The following is a 19644-nucleotide window of genomic DNA, read 5'->3' on the forward strand; positions in this document are numbered from 1 at the left end:
CACAGGCCTGTGACCTCCCTGAGGCTGGGTTGGGGCTGCCTGGGTCATCCTGTATCTCTAGTGCTCAGGCTGGAGCCTGGTATACAGTAGGTGCTCTATAAATGCAGGATGTGTGTGAAAGGAGAATTGTTACAGGAGTGTGATGGTTGTTTGTGACTCGAATATGCTCATTCCTCAAATGACACACCCCCCTTACTCCTAAAATTCCATCTCCCAGCTACAGTGGCCCCCTCTCTTTCCCTAGAATTTAGCATGTTCATTCCCACCTTAGGCCCTTTGCACATGCTGTGCCCTCTGCCGAGACCACGTCCCTTTCCCTCATCTTTGCATGGCTGCCTTCGTCTGTCACCCTCCCCAGAAGAGAAGCCCTGGGAGGTTGTCTGCCTTGGTCCCCGCTGTGTCCCCAGAACTCAGAATAGCGCCTGGCACGGGGTAGACCGGGTCCCGCCCTCACGAGGGAAATCGGTCAGGGACACCACCAAGCCCTGCCTCGAGGACGTCTCTGGCCTGTGCCTCAGTTTCCCCGATCTTCAAAGGCCTCGAACCCACAAAAATCAGCCCCAGGCACCCAATAGCCGATCCCGCTCTGTGCACAGGTGGGGAAACTGAGGCCCAGACAGTGACAAGGGCTTGTCAGGGCCACATTGCCCCATGGGGACAGAGACCCTCCCGCCTCCTGTGGGCTGTGACTTCTGAGGTGGGGGACCCACCCCCAGGACGAGGCTGTTTTGGGGGTGAGCCGTGGAGGAGGGTCCGGCAGCACAGACCCGCCCAGCCCCGCGCCAACTCTGCTTTCCTTTGGGAACCGGTTGGGGAGAGTGATCCTAACACCAACACCTGCCGATCTCTTTGTAACCAAATCCAATCGGCCCCTGGCTTTAGCAACAGTATCCAGGGGACAGGAAAGCACTCGAAACAGATTTTCATTGTAACCATTTTTCTGGTGACTTTCAAGTTCCTGGAAGAACTCGATACAGATTTTCATTGTAACCATTTTTCTGGTGACTTTCAAGTTTCCGCCCTTAGAGCCGCACGTGCTGGTTGAGTTACTTTTAAAGTAAATGAGTTTAAAAGGCACCAGCCAGTTGGGTGAAAGATTTAATGAGGGATCTTGGGAGGTGGCGGAAGTCGTGAGCAAGGAGGGGAGATTTTTGGAGAATGGCACACGCGTCCTCCCTGGGGACCTGGTGAGCGCAGAGGCATCTTGCAGAGGATGCATCCAGAACCACTCAAGCAGGCACAGCTGGTTCAAGGTGCAAGATGGTGGCGGGCCCGGCAGGGGACCACCCCTCCTTCTGCCCCCCACTTCTGGCTGAGTCAGCCTGTTGGCCCCGGCTGTGAAACTGAGTCTGTTTGTGGTCGGGCCGCTTTTTGTAAATTTGTGCCCTTGGAGCAGCAGCCCCCGGAGGGTGCCTGGGTTGTAAGCCAGGTGGACTCAGGTTCAAATGCCAGCTGTGTGGACTTGTGGCTGCAGGTGGTGCCTGCCGACCTCTGCCCTGTCTTCACAAGTGCCCTCTAACTGCTGTGGGGAGGACAGACTGTGGGGAGTGAAGACGGGAGCCAGGGGACCAGGGCGGAGGTGACTGTGCTGGTCGAGACGGACAATGATGGGGGCTAGAGAGGGTGGGAAGGGTGCATGGAGAAAGATGGACAAATTCATGAGAAATTTAGGAGGGAAACTTGAGAGTATTTCCAGACCAGCAGCATGAGGGGGTGAGGGAAGAAGAGGAGTCAGGGCTGGCCCCCAGATTCTAGCCACTGGAGGGATGGAGAAGGGGGGGACATGGGAAGAGCAGGTTTGCTGGATCCAGCCGCACCTGAAGGCATCCTGGACTCATCCAGAAGGAGGGATGGTAGCCGGGCCTGGGGGAACTGACAGGTGAGAAAGGCAGACGAGGACCTGGGTGAGGTGTGCCCGTGGTGGGCAGCGTGCCCGCTGCGGTGCGGCTGGCAGGCAGACATGGCGCCAGGACCGTGATGTGAGTGTGGGCGAGGCGGGCTCCTGGCCGGTCGGCACACGCTCACTCGCTGCCCCGGGTCACGAATGCTGTGCTGGGTGGGGAGGGGCCCATTGGGTCACCTGGGGCGGGGGAGCCCTGGAGCCTGGAGAACGGAGGAAGCTACCCAACCAGTTTCTCTCTTGTTCTGGAAGCCAGGGGTGTGGAGTTCGGTGGTTGCCCCTAAATGAAATTTTCAGGGATTCTGGCCCCAAATGTGAGGAAAGAGGGACAGGTTGGGGGAGGGGTGGGAGTGGGGGTCCTGCCCAGGCATCCCCAGGGGGCAGTTTTGCCTGCATCCACATAGGACAGATTTCAAAGTCTCGAGAACATTCCAGTGGAGTCACCCTTTGCTTGAAAGTTACCTGTGGGGGACGACAGGCCATAGCTTCAGCCGAATGTCCCTCTCTGTGCTGTTTATATGGAGATCAAGTGTGGGCCAGTTAAACTCTATGGGCTGGACACTGGCAAATGGTCTCATAATGGTGATCCCCACTTAAAAACGAAAAGTACCCATTTGCACACAGAGGAGAAAGACTCGAAGGAAGCAGTCGACCTCAGGACCTTTGTACCTGCTGTTCCTTCTGCCTGAAACTCTGTTCCCATAAGTATTTGTATGTCTGACTTGCTTACTTCGTCCATGTCCTCTGAGGGGGCCCCCAGACCCTTCCAGGCTTCTAGAGCCTCATAGTGCGTTTTATTTTATTTTATTTATTTTATTTTAGGCATCTCTCGGCTCTGCCCAGCATTACGTTATTGACGATGTTTCTTTCTCTATGGGTGTCTGTCACCCCCGCTTGTGCGTGAGCCCCCTGAGGGCAGGGGTGCCAGCTCTGCTGTGCCCACCGCCGTGTCCCCAGCGGCCCGACACACAGCCGCTGCTCAATAGATGTTCGTGGAGAGAATGAATGAATGAAAATGACCACATGCTCCCAGTCTCCCTCCAGGAGAGGGGTGGATGATGGGCCATTTTTATTTTCTTCTTTATGCTGATTTTCTCTAATTTTCTGCTGCACGCGCCTATTTTATAATTAGAAGAAAAGTTATTTTGAAAAAAATTACCCCCAAACGTCCCAGCTGCGAGAGCTGACGTGAGCCAGCCCCACACTCCCCCCTAAGGGCAGCTGCCTCCTGGGTGTAGACAGAGGACATAGCGATGGAACGTTCAGGGCTCCCGGGGTCAGCCGTCAAGGGCACTGGGTGGGCGGAGCAGTCAGGGAGGGCTTCCCAGAGGTGGCAGCTCGAACCTTCACGACGCTCAGGCCCAAAACCCTGGAGACATCCTTGAGTCCCCTCTTTAACTCAGATCTCCGCTACCCCTACCGCGGGGTGGCTGTGTCCACCGCGGTCACCTCCATCACATGGGGGCAAGGGGTCATCTCCAGGGAGACGTGGGCATGAGGCCCAGACGGGGCAGGCCCGTCCGGGGATGGGGTGGCAGGCCCTCAGCCACCGTCCCCTGGGTCTCGGGCAACCCAGAGACAGGCATTTCTGTGCCCAGTCACACAGCCCTGGATGTCCTGACAACGCGGATTCATTGTGCGCCTGCTGTGTGCCTGGTGTATGTCACAGATGGGGAAACTGAGGCCCAGAGAGGTGCAGAGGTCACATGGGCTGTGCCTGGATTTAAACCCGGGTCTGCACGAGCCCCGTGCCTGGGCCATCAGCCTGCAGATAGAAGCAGACGCCCACTGTGCTCCTGGGGGTGTTTTCTGAGGGCCCACTGTGTGCTCTGCCATGCGGGGGAGGGGACACCGCTCGGTTCCACACCTGTGTTGGCCTGGAGCACCTACTGTGTGCCCCACGTGGGGCTGGGGCGCCAGGGGTCCCACCCCCATGAAGCACCTACTGTGGGATCAGGGCTATGGGGGGGAGGGGAGATGAGTGTGTGCCCGTGAGAAGGGGCAGGTGGGGCGTCTGCGCCCAGACGTTCAGAGCAGTCTGTGTGCCCCATGCTTGGAGGACCCCAGCGCGGGCCTCCCTCACACCAGGGGAGGTGGGATTGTACCCTCTGTTTTGCAGAGTGGGGAAACCGAGGCACAGAACCAGAAAGGCACAGATCACCCAGGGAGGGTGCGTTGGGTGCTGGGGAGAGGAGGGGAGTGGACCCGCCAAGGCAGCCCGTATGGGCCACCGTGGGAAGCGAATCCTCCCTGAACCCTATCGGGGGCTCCCCTGTGCCCCTCATCAGAGCCCGTGTCCTTTGCCCCCCTCGGTGAGCTTCTAGAAGGCGGGCTCTCTGTCTCCAGCACTGCTGTGTCCCCGTGGGGGCTGTAAATCTGTAGCGATCTGTCCTTTTCGGGCTCTGGGCCTCCCGCAGCATTGTGGGTAAGGGCTCAGCGTCTGGTCCAGACCTGGGTTCGAATCCTGCCTCTTCCTGACTTTGGGGGAGAAATTCCTCTCTCTCCCTCCGCTGACCCGCTTTGGACTTGGGGGTTTGGTATACAGTAAGAGCTCCATACATGCTGGCTGTGGGAGTCATGCCGAGCCCTAATCAGGGAAGAGAGGCATTTCGCCAGGGATGGGAGCAGATGGGGGACCCCTGGGTCTCCATCAGGGTCCCGCCCCTCCCGGAGGCCTCCCCAAACTCCCAGGACCCGCTGGGCCTCCGCCTTCGCGGCCTCTCCGTGGAGTTTTCAAACCCGCTCCAGGCAGCAGCGCCGGCCGCGATTGGCTGCCCGGGTGTGGCCGCCCCTCCTCCTCCCTCCCCCCCACTCCGGATCGGGTGTCTCGGGCCTGGCACGGTGGCCCCATCTGTTTCCAATCTGGCCCTGCGCTCTCCGCCCCCCCTCCTCAGGGTGTGTGGCCAGGGTGGGGGGCCTCTGCCACCCTGGCCCCCGTGCATCCCCCCCAGACCCTCGCCGGACTCCCCGGGGTGGGGAAGCCTCTGTGCCCGCGCCCCTCCTCCACCCCCTGGGTCTCTGTGTGCAGGGGGCGCGGCCTCTGCCAGCCAACCCGCGCTGGGAGGGGATCTTTCTGCCCCTTCAACGACCTCCTGTGTTTGGGCGTGTTTGGGGAGCCCTCTGCTGCTGTGTCCGGCATCCAGCCCCTTCATCCGTTGCCATGGCCACGGTCGGCGGCTGCAAGGGTGGGGGGAGCAGAGTGGGGGCCCCCCTCTGGGATCAGGCTTCCGAATGAGGGGGTCTTGGGCCGTGCGCCTTGGCGCGCCCCTTTATGTATGTGCACGTTGGGGGGCACAGTGCGCGCCTTGGAGGACCCCTAAGAAGGGTCCCAGGGGCCCCAGCTGGGGCTCCGCACGGGTCCCCCCGCCCCGCTTCCGGCCGGCTCCGGAGCCCCCTCCCCGGCCCGCCCCTGGCCCCGCCCCCGGCCCCGCCCCCGGGCCGAGCTCGCTGGGCCGCGGCCTCTCCCGAGTCGGCTGCGCGCCGCGCTCCGGGCGCACCGAGGAACGGGCTGCAGCGGGGCCCGGGCCCCGATCTCCGAGCCGCGCGGTGAGTGCGCCCGGGACCCTCTTCCACCCCGAGGCCCCGTCTGCGCTGCGCCTTGACCCCTCGTCGCCCCCTCCAGGCTCCCGGGAGGGGGGACCCCCGCGATCCCCTCCACCCGCGCCGCGCACGGGCCTGGCCCAGCCGCCCTCCGGGGACGTCCGAGCCCGCCGCGGCCTGGCGCCCCCCCATTCAGGCTGGTCGCCCGCACTTTGGAAAACTCCGGACCGTTATGCTCCGCGGGGTCCCCTCCCCCGCTGGCCCCCGGCCCGCCCGCCTCCCCCGGCTCCCGGGGGCGGAGCCAGGTCGGGCAGCCCTGGTTGCCAGCCCGGGGGCGCGCCGATAGGGGCTTCGGCATCCTTCCGCCGGACCGGACGGCGGAGGGGTGGGGTGGGGTGAGGGGTATGCGGCTGGGATCCCTGCTCTTAGCCATCCCCCAAAACTCACCCAAACTTTCCCTCTCCCCGTTTGTCCCTGCGCCCCTCGGGCCTGGGGACCCCAGACTGACGCTGTGCCTTATCAGAGCTTTAATTAACTGGGGGGGTCAGGTAAGCGTGTCAGCTGCCACCTTCCCACTTTGCGCTCTGGTCCCTAAGCTCGTGCCTCTGTGTCCCCAGTATGGCCTAGCAAACCCTCAGCCCCCCTCTCATTGCCTCCAGAGTCCTGCTCCCCAGCATTGCTTCTGGGAGTCTTGGGCGACCCCTAAGGGGCTTCCTGCCACTCCAGGCTAGGGGCCCCACCCCCCCCTCCTGCCTGCCCCTTGCTGAACCTCATCTCCACCTTAAGGCTCAAGCAGACCCTCAGAGCAGATGTGGGTAAGTTGCAGCTGGAGGCCGTGCCCGCATCGCTCTCCTCTGCCTGCGTTGTCTCCCTCTGGCCTCAGTTTCCCCCTCTGAAATCCACATGACCACAGGAATGATGTGGGTAGAGTGCCAAGTGGGATCAGGCATGCAGTTGGCGTCTAATATATGCAGGGGCCTTGCCATATTCTTGGGGTAGGGAGAAGGCTCCCATCCTGGAGGATGACAGGCCCACGATGGGAGCAGAGCTGTAATGGGAGATGCACAGGGGGCTGAGGGAGCCCACAGGGGGCTGCGATCCAGCCTGGGGCATCCAGGAGGGCTTCCTGGAGGAGGGGAGTGTGAAGGCTGAGGTTTGGTGGAGAACGAGGAAGGGTGTGCCAGGTGGAAGGAACGGCACGTACAAATACCCCTTGTGAGCCGGAGTGTAGTGCGTAGAGGCGTCAGTGGGGCAGCAGGGCCCTGGGGGTGCAGGGGGGCGGGGTCGGCAGTTCTGGAGACTGAGGGTAGGAGTCTGGATGTGCATGGATGTTGATGGGAGCTGCCATGGAGGGTTGTAGAGCAGAGGAGGGACAGAGTTGGATGCAGCTGCTCCCAGCCTGAGGGTGGGGGGTCAGGGCGGGCTGAGGAAGGGTGTCGGGGTGCAAGGAGGGTCAAGGCTCAGCCTGGGGAGTGGAGATCTCTGGCTGTGGCTTGAAGGATGTCAACAGGTGAGTCAGCTGGGGCGGAGTGTACCTGGTAGGGGGACCCGCATTAGGAAAGGCCCAGACCCGAGGCAGACCCGTGCATCTGGGGACTGTGGTGACCGCGGAGCCCAGGGTCGGATCCTAAAGGGCCCGGAACGCCGAGCAGAGGCGGTGGGAGCCCCAGCAGGTGTGAGCAGAGCAGGGGCACACCACTCTTGGCATCTCAGGTTCCACTGTGAAGCCGCCGTGAGGGACACGCTGGCAGGGGCGAGCTGGCAGCCTGGGTACCCGGGGAGCGTGGCCTCTGGGCTCAGAGAGCTGGTCTCTGGCCTCACCTCTTAGCCCAGCCCCGCCCCTCCACGCTGGGTGACCCTCGACGTGCATCTCTCCCTGTCTGAGCTCCAATTTCCTCTCCTGGCAAACAGAAGGAAGCTTTTAAGAGGGCTCGGCCCTTGAGGAACACCCAGCTGGCCTTCCCGATTCCTCCCTCTGGGACTGGGCCTGGCTCCCCATCCGCCCTGCCCGTCTACTCCTGGCTCGGGGACCTTTGGGGACAGCACCCAAGGCAAATCGATAGTCATTTAAAGGCAGGTCCCTTGGCCCCAGTCCTAGCCCATTCCGGGAAGGTGGCAGGGCCAGTCCGGCCCTGCCCTGAGCCCGTTTCCTGATGGGGGGAACACTGAGGTCCCAAGAGGGAGAGAGGTGTGGCCGGAGCCACTTTGAGCCCATCAGCTTGGACCTGCGGGACACTTTGGGGACACAGCTCTCCAGGGAGGTCCGGGTCGCCCTCGAGGGACTCCAAGGCCCTGGAAAAGGGGTCCCAGGCAGCAGGAACGTGTTTGGGCCCAGAAGGGAGATGGTGGGGCGTCCTCGGGCCTCAGGAGACCCCGCCCCGTGCTGACACAGAGGCCATGCGCTGCCCGCTCCTGGGTTATAATCACCCCTTTATGCTCCCAGCTTCGCGTGGGGACACAAAGCCAGCTCTAGGATCGTGTGACCCGCGTCCCGGCGCCTGGCTGGAATGGGCGCCCACTCGTCCCCCGTGACTGAGGCCTGGGAGACCCCAGTGGCCGCTCAGCAGGGTTTCCGGGGCCCAGAGAGGGTCCTCCACCTGTCTGAGATCACACAGTGGCCAGAGAAAGATACAGTCGTTAAACGTGGGCCCTGAACCCAAGGTCCCACCCAGCTGGGGGCCTTGGGCGAGTCCCCGGTCCCCTGAGAGCCTCATCTGTGAAACGCGTCACCTGCCTCTGACCGGGGGACAGCTCAGCGTCTGGCCCAGACGAAGCTCTCTCGTCTGATGACCCAGCCGGTGGGGGGCGGGGGGCTGGGGCCCTCCCTGGGCCCTGTGGTTCAGGCCTGGAGGCCGCTGCCTCACGTCCTCCCCACCCTCCGGCGCAGCCTCCTCTGCCACCCAGGTTATTTCCTGCGACTCCCGTGGGTGGCTCTTTCCTTCTTAACGGCCACGCCATCCTCCAGCAACTCGGGCATTGCTGCGTCGGGCAGCCCCGATGCGCCTGCCTCTGTTTCCCTTTCTGACAGTGCCAGGCTGCTGGCCCAGGCTCTTTACTGCAGGAGATCGCAGGGAGGTTGGCTCAGCACCTGGGGCTCTGTGCTGCCCTGTGGGTCCAGTCCGTACCCGCCTCTCTGCCCTATTCTCTCCCCATCTCCCTCCTAGGACCTCTAGGTACTGCTTCGTGCCCTTCCTCATGCTGTTGCATGTGCAGAGACACCCCATTCCCTCCTATTCCCATTTACCCTTTAATTTTCAGCCAAGTAATCATATTAGTAGTAGATCTGGAGGCACGGAGGTCCAGGCAGAGGGCACAGCCCATGCAAAGGCCCCGGGGCAGGACCAGGCCTGGCGTGTTGGAGGAACAGTAAGGAGGCCTGTGTGGCTGGAGGGAGGGCAGGGAGGGGACGGGGCAGGTTGTGCAGGGCCTGGGGGGCCTCGGGGAGGACGTGGGCTTCTCCCCGAGGGGGTGGGAGCCCTGGAGGGCTGTGGGCAGAGTAGGGGGGCGTGACTCAGGGGCTCACGGGCGCCCTCTGGCTTCGAGGGGCGGACAGGCTGTGGGGGCCGAGGGCAGGAGGCGACTGCGTTGGTCCGGGTGGAGGCAGAGGGGGGATAAGGAAGTGGATGCGGGACAGATCTTGAATGCAGAGCTGACTGGGTTTTTTTGTATTCTCCCCTGGCCCCTTGCAGAAGACCCCACACCTGGGGTCTTCCAGGAAGCGGGAGTGGGTGGGAGGGTGACGGGCTTTGCAGGGTCCCCTCTCCATCATAGCAAGTCCCTCCAGGGAGAATCAGGGGCATGAGGGACCCTGGGACTTTCTATCTTCAGGGCGGTGGCAGCCCCTTATCTCCCGGAGTCTGTCCGATGTCTCCCACCCCCATTCCTGCTCAGTCGTCCGGGCCTTGAAAGCCCCCCGTGCCGTGTCCCCTCCCCCTGGGAGGCTGGAGTGGCCGGTTTGGGGGAGTCAGGAGTTCACGGCCGGGTCCCGCCCGCGCCTGGATCAGCCCCATCCTGCACAGACTTTGAGAAGGCGTGGGCCCAGCGAGGCCACAGCGGGAGCCAGAGGGTAATTAGGGGTCGCCCTGTTTGGAAGGCAGCTGCCCTTGGTTCCCAGGGGGCGTGGGGCATGGGGGAGGCAGCTGTGGGTTTGAGCCCTTCTGGGCTGCCCACGCACTCTTCTGCCTCAGTTTCCCCCGAGGGCCTGCCCAGCTGACCCAAGTGGTCGAGGCGAGCCCCCTCTCCAGATGTGGCCGAGCAGATGTGCATCTGTGGGGGGGGCCTCTACCTTCCCCATCAGCCACTTTTGCTCTTAAAGGGCCCATTGTGGGGGCACAGGGGAGGGGCTCGCTCTGGGCCTCAGTTTCCCCATCTGCTGGGTCCCCGACTGGTTGTGTCCCAGTGCGTATCTGTAGTCTGACTGTGTGCGTGCCTGTCTGTGCACGCGTGTGTGGACGAGGGGGAATCTGACTTTGCACGCCGGTGTCTCTTGTCTGGCGGTGGTGCACGTGTGGGCTGCCGACTGCGTGGCCTGGCCCTGTAGCCTGACTGTGTGCACACCTCTGAGTCTGCGGTCCCCGTGTTAGGTTTTCCTGCCTGTGCAGCGTCCGTCTCTGACCTGACTCCGTATTTCTGTTTTCCCGCAGCCCAGCCGTGGACGTGTATTGCCTGCCCACCCACAACCCCTGTGTGTGTGTTCTGTCTGACTCTGTGTGTGTGTCTGAGGTCGGATTTTGTGCCTGTCTGTGTTTGTGGTCTGACTACGTGCAAGTTTTATTTGCCTGACTGTGCGTGTGGACCTGTCTCTGTTGCCTGACTGGCTGTGACCGTGTCTGGTCTCCCTGTCTGTGGTCTGACTGCACGTCTGGACCTGTCCGTGGCCTGACTGCGTGTCTGGATCTGTCTGTGGCCTGACTGTGTGCAGGCATCCTTTTCGGTGTCTGATCTGTCCGTCCGTGGTCTGATTGTATGCGGCTTGAGTCTCCCTACCCCCCCCTTCCCCCCCACCCCGGGCCGTGACCCAGCCACCACCAGCCCAGCCTTCCCCTGGGGCCTCTCGGGCTGGGCGAGGTGACCACAGCCGGGTATTTTGGGAGCCAGAATCACAGGGGCTGCCCCATCATTACGTGGCATCCGTCCCTGTGGTCGCGGCCTGGACCCACCCAGGGCACGGCCTGGGGGTGGGTGCAGGGCTGACCCGGCCACAAGGCCTCATCCTCCGCCTCTCCCTGCCCCTCCTGGCCCTCTGCCCTGGCTCTGGTCAAAGCGGAGACCGGGAGGGGGCCGTCGCAGGGTTTGGTCCACACGATGAGGGACCCCCTGCCCTAGAGGAGTGAAGATTCTCGTGGGAGAAACAGACACTGAGAAACTAACATTCACAGTTAACTTGCAAACTGGGGTCAGCGCCGGGGAGGATGGTCTTAGGCATTTCTGAGGCTGTGGGCTGTGGAGAGGGGAGGCGGCGTCTTGACCTTCAAAGGCAGGGAGGGCTTCGGGAGGAAGTGACAGCCTGTCAGGCGGGAGCGGGGAACAGCATCCCTAGCAGAGGGGCACAGCCGGGGCAAAGGCGTGGAGGCGGGACCGGGCTCAGGCCATGTGGTAGAGGAGGGGGCCGGGTCAGCGGGTGTGGCTTCCTCTGGGGGCCACGGGAGCCATGGGAGGCGTTAGAGCATTGCTGGTGTGTTTTGGGGGAAGATCTCCCTGGTGGCTGAACAGGGCTGGGTTGTAGGGCCAAGGGGCGGTGTTAGGTGAAGCCTCGTCCTTCTGGAGGCCCCGCCTGCGAGGGGCGGAAATTGGATGTTCAGAGCAATTTCTAGAGCTGGTCCTCCATCCTGGTTTGGGGCTCTAATCCCATTCATGGGGGCTTCGCCCTCATGATCTAGTCACCCCCAAGGCTCCGCCTCTGAATACCATCACATTAGGGGTTAGATTTAAATGTATGAATTTGGGGGGACACCGACATTCAGTCTGTGATGGGCGCTGGCTCGGCACTGTCTCTCTGCCCCGTCGTCACCCCGTGATCCTCCCCCGCCTCCCGGGACCCTCCTCTGCCCCTCTGTGATCTTCCCGCCGCCTCCATGAAGCCCCCCTGGATTGCTCCCTTCCCTCTCAGAGCCCCTCTGTTGTCTCTGCAGACGCTGCCCCGTCTGACGCTCGGCTCAAGGCCTCTCTGTGAGGGACCGGGGGGGCCGTCCCCCTCCAGGGCGGAGGTCGGAAGTTGCGGGCCGCTGCCAAGCATGGCGCCTGCCCGGGGCTGCGGCGTGGCATCCGTGGTTGGTCCCGTGGGCCTCCTCGTGGTCCTGCTGGTCGGAAGCTGTGCGGCAGAAGGTAAGAGCCTGGTGCGGGGTGTGGGGGCGTCTAGGTTTGTGTGTACGTGTGTGTGCGTGGACACACGTCCCCACTTTCTCCCCGGGGGCCCTGGTTTTGCCACTCAGAGCCTCTGTGCTCCATGAATGAGGCCCCTACTGTGCGCTGGGTCCTCAGAGATTCAGATGTAAATAATAATGATGGTATTAAAAAGCAATAACAGTAATGATGATGATGTCTCATCTCCCTCCAGCCTCACAAAACCCAGCATGCGGGTTCCACTACTTTCCACATTTTCCAAGGAGAGAAACTGAGGCTCAGAGGGGATAGGGACTTACTTGAAATAAGACCTTCCCTTGCTGCAGGTGGAAATACCAGCACCCGGATGGCAGACACACAGGCAACCAAACCTTCCCAGGTGGAGCCGGGGAGGCTTCTTGAGAGAGGGCATTGGAGCTGGGGTTTTGTGGGTGTGTAGGAGTTTGCTGATGGAAAGGCCTTGAGGTGGAGAAAGAGGTTGGTGTAGTTCGGGGGTGGGCAAGACTGCGTTTCTGGCAGTAACATGAAGAGGAAGAGGGTCAGTCCTGGGCCCAGCGCCAAGACCCACCCCACCACGAGGGGCCTAGAGGGGGCTTCAGTCAGGCCCATGGGGACACAGAGTGTCAGGCCAGCCGTTAGGGATCTGCAGTTGGGCTGCGTTTAAATCCTTTGTGCCAACTTGCTGTGTGACCTTGAGCTGGTGATTCAACCTCTCTGTGTTCTTTCCACTGTGACTGTATGAAATTCATAACATCACCCCTGTCCTGCGTTCTCGGGACAAGGGCACATGATAAGCCCCTGCACGCCGCTTGGCGCATAGTAGACCCACACTCTCACATGACCCCAGTGTGATAATTATTGCCTCTGGGTGAGAACATACACACCTGCTTCATCCGTTCGTGCTTTTTCTTGTTTTCATGTTGTTTTTTAGTCAATGCCTAACATTCAGATCGACCTCCACAGCCTGATGAGACAGAGGCTGTTATCATCGTCCCCATTGTACAGATGGGGAAACTGAGGCACAGGGCGGTTTCACTGCGACCAGGAGGTGGCCATGCTGAGATCTGACCCTGGGCTGCGTCGGCCCAGTGGCCGGGCGTGGCTGGGCCGCAGTGTGCCTGGTCACCCCCCAGGGCCCACGTCTTCCTGGATTCTGTTCCCCGACGTGGGAACAGCCAACCAAGGGGCTGATAAGCATTGTTAGTTTTTCTTTCATTCATTTAATGCAAAGTCTCCCCCCCCCGCCTCACTGGGACACGGGGACCGGGTCATTCTCTGTGGGGGGCCATCCTGGGCGCTGTGGGGGGTTGAACAGCAGGTGAGGGTGTGAGGGGAGGGTTGGGGGCTGCGTTTTAAATGGGTGGGAGGGCATCAGAGAAGGTCACAGTGAGGAAGTGGCATCTGAGCAGAGACCTAAAGGAGCTGAGGATGCACTCCAGGGGTATCTGGGGGAAAAGTGTGCCAGGCAGAGGGCACAGCCCGTGCAAAGGCCCTGGGGCAGGACCGGGCCTGGCGTGTTGGAGGAACAGCGAGGAAGCCCGTATGGCTGGAGCAGAGGGAGGAGGGGGAGAGAGGGAGGAGGGAGGGCAGGGAGGGGACGGGGCAGGTCGTGTGGGGCCTGGGGGGCCCGTGGGGAGGATGTGGGCTTCTCCCCTGAGGGAGGGGGAGCCCTGGAGGGCTGTGGGCAGAGGAGGGAGGACCTGACTCAGGGGCGCATGGGCGCCCTCTGGTGGGGGCTGCAGGGAGGACGGACTGTGGGGGACCAGGGCAGGAGGCGGGGACCAGGGCGGAGGGGACTGAGCTGGTCGAGGGGGGTGACAATGGGGTGTGACCGAGGATAGCAGTACCTGGCGTGTGGCGGGAGCTGGCTCAGCGGGTGCTCCGTCATGAGCCCTGTGATTATTATTACTGGATTATTTTAGGCGTTGTTAGTGGTCAAGACTCAAACCCAGGTCTCCGTCTGCAACGCTGGGGCATCTTGACCCCAGTAAGTGGGTCCGTTTGGCCAGAGCCTGGTCACCTGGGGCCCCGAAGGGGTGCTGTGGGCACCATGATTGGCATTGCCAGCTTTAGGAAGTGGCCCGGGTCTTCAGGGGGACCTTCAGGCCACAGAGAGCCTGGGTGGGTGGCCGAAGTGTTCACTAGCCAGAGCCAGGAGGAGCGATTTCTACTCTAGAAACGGCTCCTGGTTCCGTGGGGCCTTCCCAGGGTGCCGTGGGGCCTGCCCGGGAGGCGTTGGAGGGGACGGGTGGGTGGGTCTCCGGCTCTGGCACCAGATTCTTCTCTGCAGAACCTGAAACAGAAAAACAGAAATCGGGCCAAGCCTTTCCCAGCCTGTGTGCTGTTGGCATCACCACTCTGAACCTCAGTCTCTTCATCTAAGACACAGGGACACCCAGGGGGCTCTCGGTAATGAAGACCCACCACCCCATTTGTCAGGCGTGCTGGATGGGACTGGATTGGAATCCTAGCTCTGCCCATCACGGGCTGGGCGACCCTGGGCCGGTCACTCACCCTTTCTGAGCCTCAGTTTGCTCCTCTGTGACACGGGTGTAAGCACAGAACCCAGCACAAAATGAGCGCTCTCTCGCCACAAGCAGCGGCCGGACCCCAGTGCATCTTTCTTGTGTCTGGGGCCCCTCTGCCAAAAAGAGGAGGGGCGGGTTTTCCAAATGAGGGAATCCAAGTGTCCATGAGAAATATCCTAATGGGGAATGCAGCGGGCCGAGAAAGTTCTTCCAGGCTGGCTGGGACCCCAGAACCTCCTGGAGACGGGCCGAGAAGGCGTCTGCCCTGCAGAGATGGGGAGCCCAGGAGCCAGCGGGCAGCTTCCTTGGGCCCCGGTTCAGGCGAGCAGCAAAGTCAAGATCCCCATTTTCTCGGGGGTTGCCAGAGGGAGAGCAGGGGCTGCCCTGTGCCCACCCTGCCCAGTGGCACATAACCAGGTCTTCCAGCCCAGCGGGATCAGGGCCGTGATGGGGGACGCCCAGGCAGCGTGGGGACAGAGGGGCTCCCAACCCAGGTGGGGTAATCCAGGAAGGCTCCCCAGGGGAGGTGCTGGCCGAGCTGAGGTCGAAGCTGCCAGATGAAGTCTGAGGAAGGAACAGCACGGGTCCCTGTCGTGTCCCGTTCCCCGGATTGGAGGGCGCTAGGGGTGTGTCCCCAGCCCCGAGTCATAAACAGGCGGCCGGAGGCCTCCCGCAGCCGCTTCTGCCCTTCCCTCCAGCGGCTCCCGAGGGAAGAGTTTCCCAGAAGTAAGATTCCTGACCCGGCCACAGTGACTTCCCCCCGGGACCTTGGCTGGGGACACAGATGGCCCCGTCACCATTCCTGAGGCTCGGCGGAGGGGTGGCCCCAGCAGTCAGAGCCAGGGGGCGGGCCCAGCCCGGGAGCAAAACATCTAAATCAGCTCGAGGCCTGGAGGTGATAAGACATGGGCTTGTGGACAGAGAGACCCGGGTTCAAATCCCAGTGCTGTCATTTCTGAGCTGTGTGACCTTGTGCAAGCTGGTTAACCTTCCTGAATCTGTACAATGAGATTAGCCATCACTGGGGATCAGGGGGACACACAGGAGTTGAATGAGGCCACACATGCCTGCACACAGTGGGTCTACCAATTTTCAAGAGAGAGATGACCGGTATAGACACAGACGGTCGTATCAATGGGAGCAGAGCCTTGAATGAGGGAGGTGAAGCCAGTCAGGACACTGAGACGGGGACTCTATTATGTTCAAAGCCCAGCCTGAGCCATGGATGAGAGAAATTGGGGCCCATGGGCACCCAGACTTCGAACCTGAGGCCTCTTTGAGCTTCTCGGTGCTTCTAAGCAGCTGAAACTCCAGGTGGACCCTGGAGTCATTCAGCCTCTCTCTGCCTCTCCTCAGACCCCAAGCTTTTACCTACTTAATATTTTTGTTTAATAAAAAGCTCACCTTTTAATTTAAACTTTTTTTTTCAAAAAATACTTTCAACTGATCTTTAAATAGTTCTCAATCTGAAAAAAGGTATCAAGGTGTGAAGCCTCCCTCCCCCGTGTCCGGACACCTGGTTTCTCTCCCTGGAGGCAGCCACCGTTTCTTGTCTCTCTCTCTTCTCTCCCCACTCCCTTTTCATTTCTCTTATCACATAAACAGTAGTATTCGCTACACTTTTTTACCCCGTGCTTTTTTTCCATTTCACACTGTATCTTGCTGTTCCTTTCCTAGTGGTTCATGGAAAAAGCATCCTTGTTCCTTTTTACAGCTGCATAGTATTCCACTTTGTGGGTGGCCCAGTATTCATTTTCTCAATCCCCTTTTGTTGGACACTTAGGTTGTTTCCCTCGGGACCTTGTAAGTATGTTGCAGCCCTGAGTCTGTTGGTAAAAATCTCAGGACTAACTGAATTCATTTATGGGATACATTGTAGCATTACTGTGAATGGAAATTCAATATCCCTTTGGGTGATTCAAAGGTTACTCGGAAAAGTCGATGAAAAGGAAACAATGTTAATAAACTCTCACTGATACTGTAGCCTGTCCTGGGGCAGAGTGGGGGCTCTCCAGGGTGTTAAAGACACAGTAGCTCCCACTGAGACTTTCTCAGAGAGACGTCATATGTGAGATCGTTGTCAGGGGCAAAGAACGTGGGCACAGGGGCCCGCCCGCCCACCCGGTTCAAATCCTGGCTCAGCCACTGCCTGGCTGCGTGTGTCTGAAGGTAGTGCCTTGTCTAGTCTGTGCCTCAGTTTTCTCATGGGTAAAATGGGGATTATGATGGCCCTGCCCCTCACACACACCACCTGCATACACTAGGCGCTCAATAAGTGCTTGCTGTAGCAGACGTCAGCCTCTTAGGCTTCAGAAACCCGATGACTCTTTCTGAGCCTCTGCCTCCGGCTCTGACCCCTTGTGTTTGGACCCTCCCACAGACCGAGAGGCTGAAGCCCTGGGTTCGAATACTGGCTATGACCTCAGAACCCTTGGTCATCCCTTGCTTCCTTGTGGTGCCTCAGTTTCCCCACATGTCTCACCAGGGGATTAGATCCAGTTATCTCCTTCCAAGTCTTTTCAAGGCCGAGGTTTGGCTGGTCACCCCTGGGGGCCTCCACCTGCTGGATTGGGGGACCCCAGAGAATCGGGGGTCTCCCCTTCCGCCATCCCCTGTGGCACTGGGTCTGAGCGGGTGTGCCCACGTGGGGTTGTGTCCATGTGTGAGCATGTGTGGCTCTTGTATCCAGGTGGTGGCAGTGGGGGGACCCACAGGCCACGGGGGGAGGCGGACATTGAGTAGCAGCATCTCTTTGCCTTCCTCCTCCTCTCTCCAGCCCTCCTGTTGGGCCCACGTGGTGCCTCTGTGGCCGGACAGGGGATGGAGGGCGTGTGTGCATGGCCCCGTGGGGTTCTGGCCATGTGCCCGGCCCATCAGCACCCCTCTTCTTCCTGCTCTGTCCCCAGAGCCCCCCAGGTTCATCAAAGAACCCAAGGACCAGATCGGCGTGTCAGGGGGTGTGGCCTCCTTCGTGTGTCAAGCCACGGGTGACCCGAAGCCACGGGTGACCTGGAATAAAAAAGGCAAGAAGGTCAACTCGCAGCGCTTCGAGGTGAGTCGGGGTGAGGGGAGGCAGCCTGGCCCCAGACGGCTGCTTGGCCACGGAGGATGTCACACAGGCATTCCGCAGATGTAACGTGGGCAGCCACGGCCCTGCTCCCACCCAGTCCCTGCCACGTGGCCCCACCTGCCGGGCTGGCTTGCGCTGCCGCCCCTGTGCTGTGTGTCCTCAAGCAAGGCCTTGCCCTCTCTGAATCGTAGCTCACACTCACGCGCTCACACACACCACCACTGCACGCAGAAGGGAATTCACGGCTTCATACACATGCACGTGATCAGACACGTACATTTCCACGTCCAACACGCCTTCGCACGCCCGTCACACATGCTTACACGTGCATGTCACACCCCCATACGCACAATACCCTTGTTGTACATACCCGGCCCAGCTTCTGCCTCCTGCACGTTTACACGGGACATCCTTGCGCATGTGCCTGCAGCCCCCAGCTCCTCCCGGTCACCCCCAGGACCCCAGCCTCACCCCGACCTCTCTCCCCACCCGCGGCAGACGATCGAGTTTGACGGGAGCGCGGGGGCTGTGCTGAGGATCCAGCCGCTGAGGACACCCCGGGATGAGAACGTGTACGAGTGCGTGGCGCAGAATTCAGTTGGGGAGATCACGGTCCATGCCAAGCTCACTGTCCTCCGAGGTACTGGGCTCCCCGGGGTGGGCAGGGGAGGGACACCAAAGGAATCCATAAAGTCTTACTTTGAATTTGCTCTAGGGTGAAGCTTGATCTCTCTTCTCCAGCCCGTAGCACCGCTGGGGCCCAGAGCCTGCTGTAGGGATTTATTGAGCCTTTGCAGGAAAGAGGAGTGTTAAGGGACTAGAGTCATCCTTATTTGTGATTCCAAGAGGCTGATCCAACTCAAACTGGTTCAAATAAAAAAGAGAAGTCATTGGTCCATGTAATTAAAATGTCCGTGCAGTAGTCTGGCTTCAGGTTCAGCTGGATCCAGGGGCTCGTACAATGTTCTCAGGGCTCACTCTCTCTCTGCCTCTGGGTTTGTTTTCTTCCATATCGACTGTATCCTCAGTGAGATTCCCCACATTGGCTCCAGGCCCCAGGCCCCCATCCAGAGGACCAAATGACCCAGGACTGCTGGTCGTTGGCCGAGCTCGGGTCAGATGACCATCCCTGAGCCAGTCACTATGGCCGGAGGTGCAAATACTCTGATTGGCAGAGTCCTCCCTGGAGTCAAGGGTGGGTCAGCCCACATAGACAGGGTCATTAAGGGGCGGTTCCCCCAAGAGATGCTGGACAGGCAGAAACAGCTGCCCACCCCTTCCCCGTACGTTCCCACGGATCCTTTGAGAACACTGCTTTGCTGGGCTGCTCGCTGCCTCATTCAGGAAGCCTGGGGGCACCAGGAAGTTGCCTGCTGCCTATAAAACAGCATCCCTGGGGCAAGCTCGCCAAAGACCCCCACCCAGCTGCTCCCTACTGCCTTCTCCACTGCAGAGTGGTTTTAGGCTGCAGCTGGAATTTGAGTTCAAATCCTGGTGCTGTGTGACTTTGGGCAAGTTAATGAACCTCTCTGAGCTACAGTTTTCTCACCTCCAAAGTGGGATAATGACGATGCTCATCACAGGCGGTGGTTACATGTAGCAGATGAGTGGACGATAAAAGTGAGAGACCAGCCCAGTGTCATGCAGGAAAGAAGCAAGTGGTTGATGCTACCGATCTGATATTATTATTATCGTCGTTGTCATTATTCCGGTTTTAACAAGACAGCTCCCACCAGCCCTTCTGCAGCTCTCACGTGGGTGGGTTCCACCTGTCGCCTGCAGGGACACCCTGACCCTCCACGATTTCTGGGTATGAGCCACAACCAGCCTAATTAGCTGGGAGGTGGCCCCCACATGTGGCTCCCGGGGTGGGGTTCTTCTAGCATCCTCCAGGGCAGCGGAGCTGTGCTCAGCCTGGAGCCCTGGGAGGAGGCATCCCATTGGCCCCAGGACCCTTTGTCCCAGACCCTGCTGTGCCACCTGCCCGGGGTCCCTCACTCAGACAGCTCTGCCGTTACTGTCTGGAAGTTCTTAATCATTTCTTAAGAGCAGGCCCCATAGTTTCGTTTTACATGGGTCCTGGAGCCGGTCCTGCGGGAGGATGGAGGGAGGAGGGGCAGCAGGGAGGATTCCCCTGGGGATGGAGGGAGGAGGGGGCGGGGGGAGGAGCAGGGGGGAGGCCCCGCCCCGCCTCTTCCCAGCAGATATTTTTGCCCTGACCTTTCCCGGGCACAGACGGCACAGCCTCCCGCTGCCCCGTGCTA

The 19644-nt window shown here is 60.6% G+C and overlaps 1 protein-coding gene across 1 annotated transcript in view; it reads left to right on the top strand.

The window, feature by feature from the left end:
- Positions 1–5309: 5309 nt before the first annotated feature.
- The window catches only part of PTPRS (protein tyrosine phosphatase receptor type S), a 65204-nt gene continuing 50869 nt past the window's right edge, over positions 5310–19644 (top strand). The window contains exons 1-4 of the mRNA XM_087425679.1: positions 5310–5446; positions 11572–11764; positions 17217–17362; positions 17879–18020. Coding sequence (XP_087281805.1) covers positions 11674–11764; positions 17217–17362; positions 17879–18020 — 379 coding nt within the window. The 5' untranslated portion in view covers positions 5310–5446; positions 11572–11673. The remainder of the gene's footprint in view (positions 5447–11571; positions 11765–17216; positions 17363–17878; positions 18021–19644) is intronic.

The sequence above is a fragment of the Ceratotherium simum genome, chromosome 39, assembly GCF_057802395.1.
Source record: "Ceratotherium simum simum isolate JZ-2026a chromosome 39, ASM5780239v1, whole genome shotgun sequence".
Lineage (NCBI taxonomy): Eukaryota > Metazoa > Chordata > Mammalia > Perissodactyla > Rhinocerotidae > Ceratotherium > Ceratotherium simum.